At 46.2% G+C, this 13,955-nt stretch overlaps 1 protein-coding gene across 1 annotated transcript in view; it reads right to left on the bottom strand.

Annotated features, from left to right (window-relative positions):
• Window positions 1-11,442, bottom strand: part of LOC139267427 (regulator of microtubule dynamics protein 2) — a 218,729-nt gene extending 207,287 nt beyond the window's left edge. Inside the window, exon 1 of the mRNA XM_070885740.1 lies at window positions 10,694-11,442. Coding sequence (XP_070741841.1) covers window positions 10,694-11,160 — 467 coding nt within the window. The 5' untranslated portion in view covers window positions 11,161-11,442. The remainder of the gene's footprint in view (window positions 1-10,693) is intronic.
• Between the last annotated feature and the right edge of the window lie 2,513 nt (window positions 11,443-13,955).

Genomic DNA, 13,955 nt, shown 5'->3' with positions numbered 1-13,955 from the left:
GGTGCCTTGGTCTGCATTGTGGCTGTCCTCCCCGCAGTCGTTCTCCTTGTCCTCAGTTAGCGAGTACATTGTACCTGTTGGACATGACCAGTGTCTGCGGGACCTTCTTCTCAACCTCTCCCAAATCCTTGCTACTCGGCTCCCTAATAGGCACACCTTCCCTTTCCTGAAACTATCCAAAAATTCCTCCCTCTCCCTATGTTTCAGGGTTTGTCTAACTTGCACACCAAGTTAGACAAACCCTGAAATGACTCTGAGCCAGAGTGACTGAAGGCAGGAAAGTTTCCTGCAGATGTTGGAATCTGGGACAGTCTGTCTGTTCACAAACTCCCACATACTACAGTCCTGACAGTCTGCCCTGCCATCTCTAGCCTTTTTTATTTATTTACTTATTAATAGCCTGAATTAATTTAATTAAAATTTTTCAAATGATTATTTATAGTTATATTAATTAGTTTATCTAGTTTAAGTTATTCATTTAATAAAGTATTCGCTATAATTCCCCAGCTTTTAATTTAAATCACTGCCTAGTTTTGAAAAAAAAATTGTAATACTCATCAACCAATCACCTACCTGTTGTCCTGTGGAGGCAAAAACAGCACCTCCTTCCCCCTCTGCTCCGAATTCGCAAGTTTAACACTCTGTGTGCACTCCATTTAAGATCACTCTGTTCCGAGCACTCAGTGCATCAGCAGATAGTGCTTACTTTAGAAATAAAGCAAACAGAATCTTTTCCTGTTCACTGAGTGAAGATTAGCTTTAATTGCCAATGCCAAGAAACCCACAGCTCAAACTCTCCTGTTCCTCTGACTGGTGTCTCTAGTAGGCAAAAATTATGTATTCAAATAAAATACCCTACTTTTTCACAAAACACATTGATTTTATTAAATATTTATGCTTAGACAAGAAAGGCCTCCTATTTACATAATCTAAAATGAATGTATTAAAAATCTTGTCTGTCCAGCCGAATAAAATGTACCATCATATATTCTTATAATTTAAATGACATATTAAGATAACAATTTGGCTAGTCATGGAAACTATAGTTAAGGGGATACACATGTTACCAAGCAAAACAATATTCATACCGACAGTTTACTCAAATAGAGCCTATAATTTTCATATGTTGAATTTGTATACATGTGATAAGTGGCACAGCAAGATAAGCATATGGAGGATGTCATGGGGGAACCTGGGTGCAGCCGTGCACCAGTGTGCAATGCTCGTCAGGTTTGCAACAGCTCAATGCTGTCGAACACTGACAGCACAATCGTCAAAATTAATTTGTACATGGTCCCTTTAAGGAAACAGGCTGATGATGCATCATCAAATGACATCATCAGACCCGCTTCCTTCACTTGACCAGCAAACATGCTGGGCAGGATTTACAAGCCCAATCAATGTAAAATCATTTTACACAGCGGGCTGGAGCCAGCAGCGAGGTCCGGACCCACCACCGACACAGTCAAGGTAGGAGAAATCAGGGCCCACCCCTTTGACCAAGCTGTTCATCATCTGCCCTAATTTCTTTTAGGAGACTCGGTGACAAATTTTTTGTCAGAATATTCTTGTGAAGCGCCTAGGTACATTTTACAACATTAAAGGCGCTATATAAATACAAGTTGTTGTTATTGTCCTGCAATAGGTTTGGGTGCTGCGGCTGCTATGGTTGAATTGCTGCCAGTGTGTGCGAGCTGAGTTAAGGGTGTTAGGTTTGCAAAAGTGCTAAGTGTGTGAGGGCGAGGAAAAGTGTATGAATTGAAGGGTTGAGTACCGATTGATAGAGATTGTTGGTAGGTGGTGGGGGTGTAGTGAATTGAGCAGTGGATGAGGTTAGCGGTGCAGTTGGGAGAATATGCCATTTGAAGATGAACGCACTCATCTTGACAACTCATGCCAGATTGTTAAACCCCTTCCTGCATTGCATCCATGTTCTTAGAGCAACACTCCTCTCGTTGACCTCCGCCGCTACTTCTTCCCACTGCCTCCTATGTCTGTAGGGCCTCCTGCCTCCCTTCGGATAAAGGATGTCTCTCCTTCGCTTCATGTCTTGCACCAAGACTCCCAGTGCATTGTCAGAAAACCTTGGTGCTCGCTCTCGCGCATGTTCAGCCATTCCTCAAAGTATCACAGCCCAGATTTACTTTACAAGAAATCTCTCACCACTTCTTGCAGCCACAATGAAAGAAAGACTTGCACTTATCTCGCACCTTTCACGACCACCGGATGTGCAATGTACCTCCACTGCAGGCTGCCTTTCAGTAGCTCTAGCCACTCACGATAGTGGGCCCCCTGCTAATCCGTGCAGCCAATGAACAGCGCATGTAACATTAACAAATTAATTTATACATATGACCTCTATTTCAATGGTTTATGATGACAGTTGGAACTTTTTTGCATCACATTAATCTGATGTAATATCAGGCATGACCATCAAATATGACAGAAATAACACAATTAGCAAACACATTATATATATGATTCAGCGAGAAAAGCAATACACACAGAATCCCACAACCAATCAAACCAAGATTTTTTTTTAGCTCTGCTTTGTCAGTAACAGCTCTCAGACTTCTAACTTCAAATGAAACAATGTTCAGGACTGTATTAACTGACCACAATAATATCACTCCACTTTCAGAACAGTTACCTCAAAAAAAATCAATTTAAACTTTAAATAATAAGGATAGATGATTTATTTTCAAATCCCGCCATGGCCTCGCCCCTCCCTATCTCTATAATCTCCCTCCCCCACCCGAGATGTCTGTGCTCCTCTAATTCTGCCCTCCTGAGCATCCCGGATTATAATCGCTCAACCATTGGTGGCCGTGCATTCTGTTGCCTCGGCCCCAAGCTCTGGAATTCTGTTTTGTATAAAAACATACAAAAATATAATTAAATTAAATTTAAAAAGCACATTTTATTTTTAAAAACCCTGCCCACTACCTTAAATTTATTTTAAACCATATGTTTTAAAACATTTTTAAAACTCAGAATTTTTTTTTTCTCCAAGATATTTACTTGAATTTCAATTAATTTTAATTATGTGAGGTGTGTTTTTAATTTTTAATTTGGTGTTATTGTGTTTGTTTTTTTTCTCTCAATTAATAGCAATAGAACTCGTAGATACGGAGTTCCCATTGCTATTAATTGAGAATACTTTACCTGATTGGTTGAGCAGTCACACGTGACTACACCTTCTGCGTTCGAACCTGGAGGACGGGAACACGCTTCGCAGCGAGGAAAGAGAAGGCCTCCCAACAGAATTTCACGCTCCTCCGGGACTTGCATAGAAACTTTTCAGGTCGGAGGCACTGCCCGCGGGTTTATTGAGGAGCATGCATCATCATCATCATAGGAAGTCCCTTGGAATCAAGGAAGACTTGCTTCCACTCTTAAAATGAGTCCTTAGGTGGCTGAACAGTTCAATACGAGAGCCACAGTCCCCGTCACAGGTGGAACAGATAGTCGTTGAGGGTAAGGGAGGGTGAGACAGGTTTGCCGCACGCTCTTTCCACTGTCTGCGCTTGATTTCTGCATGCTCTCGGCGATGAGACTCGAGGTGCTCAGTGCCCTTCCAGATGCAGTTCCTCCACTTAGGGCGATCTTTGGCCAGGGACTCCCAGGTATCAGTGGGGATGTTGCACTTTTTCAAGGAGGCTTTGAGGGTGTCCCTGTAACATTTCCTCTACCGACCTTTGGCTCGTTTGCCGTGAAGGAGTTCAGAGTAGACCGCTTGCTTTGGGAGTCTCGTGTCTGGCATACGAACTATGTGGCCTGCCCAGCGGAGCTGATCAAGTATGATCTGTGCTTCAATGCTGGGGATGTTGGCCTGGTCGAAGACGTTAATGTTGGTGCATCTGACCTTCCAGGTGATTTGTAGGATCTTGTGGAGGCATCGTTGGTGGTATTTCTCCAGCAACTTGAGGTGTCTACTGTACATGGGTCCATGTCTCTGAGCCATACAGGAAGGCGGGTATTACTACAGCCCTGTAGACCATGAGCTTGGTGGCAGTTTTGAGGGCCTAATCAATGAGGTCACAGACTTATGAGGAGGAGGAGGCTTTATCCCCAACGAATTTTCAGGGAGAAGCACTCATACCTGCACCTGTCTGAGGCACAGTGCATTAGAAGGCTGCACTTACGAAAAGGGGCGCTCACTGAGATATGCCAGCTCCTAAAGGCAGACCTTCAGCCCACCAGCATCAACAGGACTGCACTGCCCATTGAGGTGAAGGTGACTGCGGCACTTGCCTTCTATGCCTCTGGCTCCTTTCAGGCATCAGCTGGAGACATATGCTGCATCTCTCAGCACGCTACACATCGCTGCATTCACCAGGTAACTGATGCACTGTATGCATGCAGGATGGACTTTATAAACTTCCCAATGACCAGGAAGGCACAGAGTGAGAGGGCTGTGAGATTCGCAAGAATTGGGTTCAGGGTGCCATTGACTGTATGAACATCGCCCTGCGAGCACCTTCACAGGAGCCAGAGGTGTACCGGAACCAAAAGGGATTCCACTCCCTGAACGTGCAGGTCGTCTGCGACCATACGCAGCGCATCATGGCGGTCAATGCCCAGTTCCGGGGAGCATCTATGATGCTTTCATCTTGCGTGAGAGCACTGTCTCTGACCTGTTTAAGTCTCATCTACAAGGTCACAGCTGGATGCTGGGGTCAAAGGATACGGCCTCATCACATGGCTCATGACCCCCACCCCCACTCTTGAACCCCCACATGGAAGCCGAGCATTGCTACAATGACAGCCATATAGCCACACGCAATATTGTCGAAAAGACAATTGGCGTGCTCAAGCAGCGATTCCGATGCTTGCACCACTCTGGGGGCAGCCTGCAATACCACCCTGAGCAGGTCGCTGAGTTCATTGTGGTGTGCTGCATGTTACACAACTTAGCCATCGTGAGGGGACAGGAACTGCCACAGGGGACTGACTGCAGGACCACCTGAGGAGAAAGGGGAAGAGGAGGTGGAGGTGGAGGATGAGGATGACGACAATGATGACGACGGAGGATGAAGAGCCTGGCGATGAACCCACACCACCACCCCCTCCAACACCACAGAGGAAGCCTCGTGGAGTTTTCGCAATTGCAAAAGTTTAACGTGAGCAGCTCATAAGTGAACTCTTTGCTTGAATGGTGAGAGTTACGTTTTACCTTTGCCTGGTACCATGATGACTATTACCCCTCATTATCTAAAAGTGAAAGACTGTACAAGAATGGTTAATTTGAATAAAAAGATTTATATAAAATTTGAAATTCTGTAAAAAAGTTTGAAAAATGTAAAAGTAATTAAATAATTTAACAAATGTGTAAACAGTTAGATTTCTCAAAGAACAATAAAAAAAACTGCAGCCACAACAACAAATAAACACCCTACTCCAATTTTACCTGTGGTCACCACTCCCCCCAACACCCCCCCCCCAGTCCCCCACCGCGCCCCCCGCCGACTCTTACCCCCAATTGCTTCACCTACACCGTAGCCCGACATCTACCCAGTTGGGACCAGGACGTTGTAAGCAACGCATCCAGAGCGCTGCTCTTGTTGTTGGGGGACAGACACTGGCAACGCTATGTGTGGATCCGCTGGAGAAGCTCGGAGTGTGGAAGACACGGCTTCAGAGTCGGAAGGTAGTTCTATCTCCCCACCCACAGGTGCAGTCTGTCTGGGTGGCATGACACTGGGGGAGTGCAGTGCCAAATGCTGAGACCATCAATTGCCGCATGGCATTGACGGACTCGGTGTTTTGCCGCACCGCCGCAATCAGCTCCGACATGTCCTCCAATTGTCGTGCAGATTGTGCGGCGATGTTCCTGGATATTCCACCCAGGGCCTGGAGGAGCTCCATCGACGCTCGCCTTTGACAGTCCCACCATATCCAGGTCAGCGTCTGCCTGTCTCAGAGTATACCTGCTTTGCCGAATCAACCTCCGTGGAAGCGACATGCGGGCTTGTACATTAGGGGTGCGTTGCTGCACACCACTGCCTCCGAGTTGGTGAACCCATGAAAGGTGGATCCATCTGTGGGAGTGATGGCCGCAGGTAAAATAATTATATTTTCAGACCCCACAAAAACCACCTCCTCCACCGAATTGCCCATCTGCTGTTGCGGCACACACAAATAAACATCAAAGCTCTAGTAACATACAGCGTGCATTTAATACAGTCCTTTGCTTAATGTCCCATTAATGTCTCATTAAGCTGCATGTGGTTCATGAGGAGGACATCGAAGTGCACAAACATCTTTTCAGAAAGCCATCTTAAGATCATTCACGGCATACAAGGTGTAACACTAAGCACGAGTCTGCTTTACATTTGTAAGTAATGAACTAGTGCACGAATAAAAATATTACTTACTCTTGCGCCCGCAACAAGGTCATTCCACCTCTTCCTGCACTGTTGTGTCCTCCTAATAGATATGGTCCACTGAGGACACCGCCTCCGATATCGCCTGCCAAATCCTCCTGCACACAGCTGGGGATGGTTTAGAATGCCCACCCCTGGACAATTGCCCCCATCTTGACTCGACCTCAGTAACTAATGCCTCTTGGGCATCAAGGCTAAATTTTCTTGCCCTCTGCCTCACTAGCTTTGCAGGCTGCTCCATTGCGATTAATAATATGGGATGGACTTCTGTGAGTGCCTCTCTCTCTCTCTCTCTCTCTCTCTCACACACACACACAATGAGTAATTGCCTACTGTCTCCTTTTTCTTTTCTCCTGTCTCTAAATCTATGAATAATTGGCTGCTTTCTCCTGTCTGTTTGTCCTCATTGAATGTCTCGTCTCTCTCTCTCTCTCTCTCTCTCTTTCTTTCTGCACATGCGTGGGCAACCCCTGACACTGACCAGAATCGCGGGGGAAAAAAGAAATCGGGAAAAAAAAGTTTGCGCGTGCGCAGAAGGTCCATTTTTTTCCGGCTCAAAAAAAAAATCAGTGTTGCACGAATAAAAATACCGCTACCACCGGACAAATACCACTACCACCCGTCAACTTTTGACCAAACTAGTGGCCTTCAGTCATAGCGGTATTCCGGCAGTAAAATAAACTGCGATCTGCAATTACCACCGGAATACTGCAGAAAAACCAGTGGTACAGTAGCGGTATTTCACAAAAATCCAGCCCTGAATGTTTTAAACCTCAACAGCTACAGGTCACACGCTGTAGATCATAGGCTAAACAAGCTATTGTTTTTTTATAACATCAGTGTGACATATCACTTTAAATTAGTAGAAAGCGTGCCTAAGTTTTATTCCTAGTTTCCAAACTATAAAATATATTTGTATCTTACATATATGCTATAAATAGAAAACATATTAAAGATTTGTCAAATACAGTAATTATCCAGTGGCAGATCAACATCTTAAATGCATCTGCCACTTTGGTGCCTGTGTATTGTGCAGACAATTCTGGCCAATGGATAGATATCTAATCCATCAGGTTTTGTAAAAGTCTCCTATCAACACTTTCTGCAATGACAACAGAATGTAGTGGAACAGCTTATGATGCTGATGCAACAAAACTGCAGGAATCAGCTTACAAAAAAGATATAAAAGCACTGGAAAAAGTGAAAAAAAAGATTTACAAGGATCGTGCCAGAACTAAGTGTTACAACTATCAGGAAAGAATGGCTCTTTTCTCTCGAAAAGAGAAGACGACTATTCTTTTTATAGCTTCTTTTAGTGTGAAGTAGTGGAAGGATTTGCAGGCTGATCTGTCTGATCGCAATAACGGTCCTTCCATGGCCGGAACCATGGTCAGTCCTATACAGCAGGAGGGTTTTATGGGCTCGCACAACCCATACGATGAGAGGGAGGGGGGGGATGTGGAGGCCACCCACATCCACCGGACGCAAGTATTCCACTCGATGTCAAGCCAGAACTCCGACTCCACTCGCCAGGACTGTCTGGAGTGGAGTTCGAACCAGGTGCCTTCTGGCCCAGAGGCGGGAATGCTACCACTACACCAAAGGCTCACTCCTAAGAGCAGCCCGAGAGGTGGCCTTTAAAATTAGAAAGGGATTTGATTCTGCCACTTCCCTCCCTTCCCCGAGCCCACTGGGCCAACTCCCCCCCCCCCCCCCATCCTTGAAAATGTCGTCGCCTCCCAAATCTGTGCCCATCTTTCCCGCTTCTCCATGGTTGAATCCCCCAATCGGGTTTCCGCCCATCTCAAAGTATTGAAATGGTCCTTATTAAAGTCACCATTGCATCTGTAGTAAATTATCTTTCCTCGCCCTTCTCAACCTGTCTGCAGCCTTTGATACGGTTAACCACACCATCCTCCTCCAAGGCCTCTACTCCATTCTTATCTATCCAGTCATAGCCAGAGAATCAGCTACAATGGCTTCTCTTCCCACTCCCACACCGTTACCTCAAGTCCTCCAAAGATCTATCCTCGACCCCTCCTACTTCTCATTTATATGCTGTCCCTCATCAACATCGTCCAAAACCATATTATTAGGTTCAACATGTATGTTGATGACGCCCAGCTCTATCTCACCACCATTAACCCCTCCACTGCCTCTGATTTATTACACTGCTTATACGACATCCAGTACTAGACGAGCAGAAATTTCCTCCAACAATTAATATTGAGAATATTGAAGCCATTGTCTTTGGTCCCCGCCACAAACTCTGTTCCCGAGGCGCTGACTCCATCCATCCCCCGGACAACTGTGAGGCTGAACAACCGTTCGCAACCTTGCTGTCATATTTGACACCGAGATGAGCTTCTGACCACATATCCGCTCCATCACCAAGTTCGTTTACTTTCAACTCCATAACATCGCCCGACTCTGTTCCTGCCTCAGCTAATCTGCTGCTGAAACCTTCATCCATGCATTTGTTACCCCTATACTTGACTATTCCAACGTAATCCTGGCCCCCCCTCCACCCTTTATAAACTTAGCCAAAACTCTCTTGCCCGTATCCTACCTTGCACCAAGTCCTGTTCGCCCATCACCCTCGTGCTCGCTGAACTACAATGGCTCCTGGTCCTGGAACACCTCAATTTTAATATTTTTATTCTTGTTTTCAAATCCGTCCATGGCCTTGCCCATCCTTAACTCTGTAGCCTCCTCCAGCCCTATAAGATTTCTCCGCTCCTCCGGTCTCTTGCACATTCCCAATTTTCATCGATCCACCATTCGCGGCCGTGTCTTCAGCTGCCAAGGCCCTAAGCTCCGGAATTCCCTCCTTAAACCTCTCCACCTCTCTCTCCTCCTTTAAGACACTCCTTAAAACCTACCTATTTGACCAAACTTTTGGTCACCTGTCCTAATAGCTTCTTATGTGGCTTGGTGTCAAATTTTATTTGGTAACTTTTCTGTGAAGTGCCTTGTGGCGTTTTGCTATGTTAAGAGCTCTATATAAATGCAAGTGGTTGTTGAAAGGGTAGACGTAGAGAGGATGTTGCCACTTGTGGGGAGTCCAAAACTATGTGCCATAAATACAAGATAGTAATGAATAAATCCAACAAGGAGTTCAGAAGAAACTTCTTTACTCAGATAATGGCGAGAATGAGGTGACTAGCACAGCTGCATTTAAGAAGAAGCTAGATAAATACATGAGAGAAAGGAATGCTAATAGGAGGAGATGAAGTAGGGTGGGAGGAGGCTTGCGTGGAGCAGAAACACTGACGTGGACAGTTGGGCCAAATAGCCTGTTTGTGTTGTACATTCTACATAATTCTATGTAACACAAGATACATGTAGCTCGATCCAGTGCTGGCCCTAGAATTGACTAAAGCGTAATGATGGGTATGAAATGTTCATGCTATGTCCAAGTGAATGGTGAAAGAAACATCCATGAATTTCCTTCTACATTTTTTCCTTTCAATCTTGAGTAATACATAGGATTACATCGGCCCAACTGCTCCATGCCGGTGTTTATGCTCCACACAAGCCTACTCCCACCCTTCTTCATCTAACACTATAAGCATAACCTTCTACTCCTTTCTCCATCATGTGTTTATCTAGCTTCCCCTTAAATGAATCTGTTACTCGCCTCAACTAGTCCCTGTGATAGCAAATTCCATATTCTCATCACTCTCTAGTGTCCAGAAGAGGCAAGGGCCCTGGGTCAGCACAGGCCAGCCCACACTACGACGTGTACTAAAGGTCCATGCAGCAGAGCTGGTCTCCAGTCGTCTTAGTTAATCCTTGCCAGTGGACCCAAAACCTAGCCCCGTCAAGCCCATGTGGTGGCTGGTGTGCAACGGCCACCACACATTTCAAAAAAATCCACGCAGTTATCTTCCACCCTTCAATATGTAGTTCGCAACCTGGAATGTCAGGTCCTTCATCGAAACACCTGTGAACTCATCCCTTTTTGGTGTGGAAGCAAGTCATCCTCAAAACGAGGGACCACCTAAAAGAGTGTGTGCCTGGAGAGAACACGCTAGGCTGGTTAACACTGAAGTGGCTACAGGCTGATCACTGTTGCTGGTAGTGACTGGAGCAGATTGAGGTGGCACAACATTAAAGCATATTGGACGGAATACAGTTTTTCCTGAAGAGCTTTGATATCAGTGAGCCAGATAAACCTGGTGACACTGCTGTAGTCACTGGAAATTTGCCAGAACAAGAAATTTGCAACTCATTTATATCTAAAGCAAACAACTGGACTTTTGCTGCAATGCGTGCATAACATGAAAGCGAGTTAAGTGCCTCACCCTCCTTCGCTCTCCACCTCCTCCGAGCTCAGGGAACCATATCCAGCCCTTGCAGCATCTCCATCCTCCGGGCCCTGCTCGCTCCTCTTCCTCTTCCTCGGCGTTATGGGGCTGGTTCTCTTTCTCGGACTCCGATCCGGGGCGACCTGACTGAGTTCTTTTCGCGCCCGCTCCTCCAAGTGAGACACGGTGCCCTTCAGGGTTTTCACCTCGTTCTTCACCTCTTCCAAGCTGCGGATCAGCTCGTTGAACTTCTCCAAGATGTCGGTGTGCCGCAGCAAGAGCTGCCGCTCTGCCCCGGAGCCCGAGGCTTTTAAATCGTTGCCAAGCTCGGTCGGGTTCCTCAGCACGGAGACGCTGCCGCTGCTCTTCTTGGTTCGTTGGTACCACGCAACGGCGAGCGTGACGCCGGCCGCCCCGGCTAACAAGCCCAGTGCCAGGGCCTTGCCCTCGGCTGACTGCGCCATTTCCTCGAGCGCCGGGGGCGACACGGAGCATGCGGGAGAGCGCGGGCCCCAACTGAACGGGGCGCGAGCGCCGGGCTCCAACTCAACTGAACGGGGCGCGAGCGCCGGGCTCCAACTCAACTGAACGGGGCGCGAGCGCCGGGCTCCAACTCAACTGAACGGGGCGCGAGCGCCGGGCTCCAACTCAACTGAACGGGGCGCGAGCAGCGTCTGGAATTTGGATCGATAGCTGCTGGCCTGTGTATGTATGTGTGCGCGCTCCTCCCCCGCCCCCCCGGTCTCAACACCTTCACCCCGTCCTCTCCTACAAACAGTTCGATTTATTGCCAAAAAATATCTCCCCCCCCCCGTTGTCAGACGGGATTCATCACCGCCGGCTCCAACAAGTCAATTTTGACTCATGATGATCAGGAGTCGAAAGGCCACTGAGCAGGGCCAGTGAGTGATTTGTTTATTTTTAAACCAGATATTGACAATCTCAGAACTGTTGGTCTACACAGGAAATACATTTGGGAAATATGTTGTATGTTGTTCAAAAGATGTTTCACAATAATATTGCAGTGACTTTTTTTTTTAAACCTGCTTTTCCTCAGTTTTACTGTTTGTATTCTGCTCCAGGGGCCAATTATTGAGGCAAGCTGAGTTCAGCTAGAATAGAAGACCCAGCTGCATTTCCATCTTTAATAACTCAAATCACAACTGATGATAAGCACAACAACTGACGATAAACACAACACATTTATATCGTGCCTTTAATGTAGTAAAACGCCCCAAGGCGCTTCACAGGATCGTTAGCAAACAAGATTGTGGACATCAACCACATAAGGAGATATTAGGACAGATGACCAAAAGCTTGGTCAAAGAGGTAGGTTTTAGCTCCCAGGCCTCATTTCAATATGAAAGATCAGACTGTCATCAGAACCCAGCAAGAATCACTGGGAGGCCGGCTAGCAAGAACTCAGGTAGCAGAAACCATCAGGGACCTGCGGAAACAGTCCTCGACACAAGGTAAGTCTATCGGAGGACTCCAGAAGGGGAACCTCGGTCAGCGCAGGGGAAGCCTCTGGTTTCCCTGTTGGGCCTGTGGGAGCACTCCTGCTCCTCCTAATCCACAAGGAAACTTTAAAAAAAATTTGGGGGGCCTCTTTTTACCCTGGCTCCTATTCCTGGTAGATTTGGCTTGGTAGGGATTCCACCACTCTTCCCTGCTCATTGCTCAGATTAAAATGACCAATTGGGCCACGACGTTATTGGAGCCGATCTGCATATTTAAGGAGGACCCCACTGGTTTACATGGATGTCCTTGCCGCTTGCAATTAAAGTTGGCCAGATTGGGGCGGAGAAGGAGTGGGTAAAACTGCTGCTCTATGTTAACCACCGGGTGGTGACGATTAATATTCATCCTGATAGATCTATCGGGATAGTCCTGTTTGTCTATTTTGAAGCAGAGGAAGAAGCAGCTGTTTGAGGTCAGGAGCTTTGAAGTGGGGACAAGCTCTCCAGAGGAGATGAGGTTAAAATATAAAAGTGGTTTTGCAGTTGTAGCAATGGAGTAACATACTTGCATGCTAAAATCCTGATTCAAGTTCCATCCTCAGATTATACGGGTTCAGCTATTCGCACTGTCTGTTTTTTGGTCAAGTTAGAAGGATCACATTGTAGTAGTCCAGACTCTTAACATTGGGGAAGAGGGGAGAAAGAAATCAGTAAAAGACTTGCACCATCCCACATAATGTGCCTCTTGCCAGCTGCCATAGAAGAGAATGACAGTCGACACAAAGGCATTGAACGCCCAGACTGGGCTGGTTAAAGCAGAATACCATGAAGGTGAAACATAGAAAATAGGTACAGGAGTAGGCCATTCAACCCTTCGAGCCTGCACCACTATTCAATATGATCATGGCTGATTATACACTTCAGTTCCCCATTCCTGCTTTCTCTCCATATTCCTTGATCCCTTTAGCTGTAAGGACCACTTCTAACTCCCTTTTGAATATATCTAACGAACTGGCCTCAACAACTTTCTGTGGTAGAGAATTCCACATGCTCACAACTCGCTGAGTGAAGAAGTTTCTCCTCATCTTGGTCCTAAATGGCTTACTTCTTATCCCTTATCCTTAGACTGTGATCCCTGGTGTAATAAAAAGGCAAGTACGAAAGCTCGGTGCCTCAGTGCAAGGAGTATTCGGAACCCAGGAGAGGGCCCTGAGCTAGTTAGAGTGGGTGAGAGCTCAGATGAACAGGACCCCAAGAAAGAATGCAAAAGGCAGGAGACAACAGAGCAGAGTAGCACTGGGGAAAGTGTAAACCACAAGGTGATAGGAAGGGACAATATACATGAATAAAAAGGGGCTGCAGGAGGGGTCAAAACTAAAAATCATGGTTTAAAAACTAGTATTAAAACACTCTACCTAAACGCACGCAGCATTCGAAATAAAGTAAATGAGTTTACGGCACAAATCATTACAAATGGGTATGATTTGGTGGCCATTACAGAAACGTAGTTGCAGGGTGGCCAAGACTGGGAATTAAACATCCAAGGGTATCTGACAATTCTGAAAGATAGACAAGAAGGGAAAGGAGGTGGGGTAGCTCTGTTAATAAAGGATGATATCAGGGCAGTTGTGAGAGACGATATTGGCTCTAATGAACAAAATGTTGAATCGTTGTGGGTGGAGATTAGAGATAGTAAGAGGAAAAAGTCACTGGTGGGCGTAGTTTATAGGCCCCCAAATAATAACTTCACGGTGGGGCGGGCAATAATCAAGGGAATAATGGAGGCATGTGAAAAAGGA

The sequence above is a fragment of the Pristiophorus japonicus genome, chromosome 7 (assembly GCF_044704955.1).
Source record: "Pristiophorus japonicus isolate sPriJap1 chromosome 7, sPriJap1.hap1, whole genome shotgun sequence".
Taxonomy (NCBI): Eukaryota; Metazoa; Chordata; class Chondrichthyes; family Pristiophoridae; genus Pristiophorus; species Pristiophorus japonicus.
Note: the sequence above shows the minus strand (reverse complement) of the source record. Positions and strands in the feature narration are given on the sequence as shown.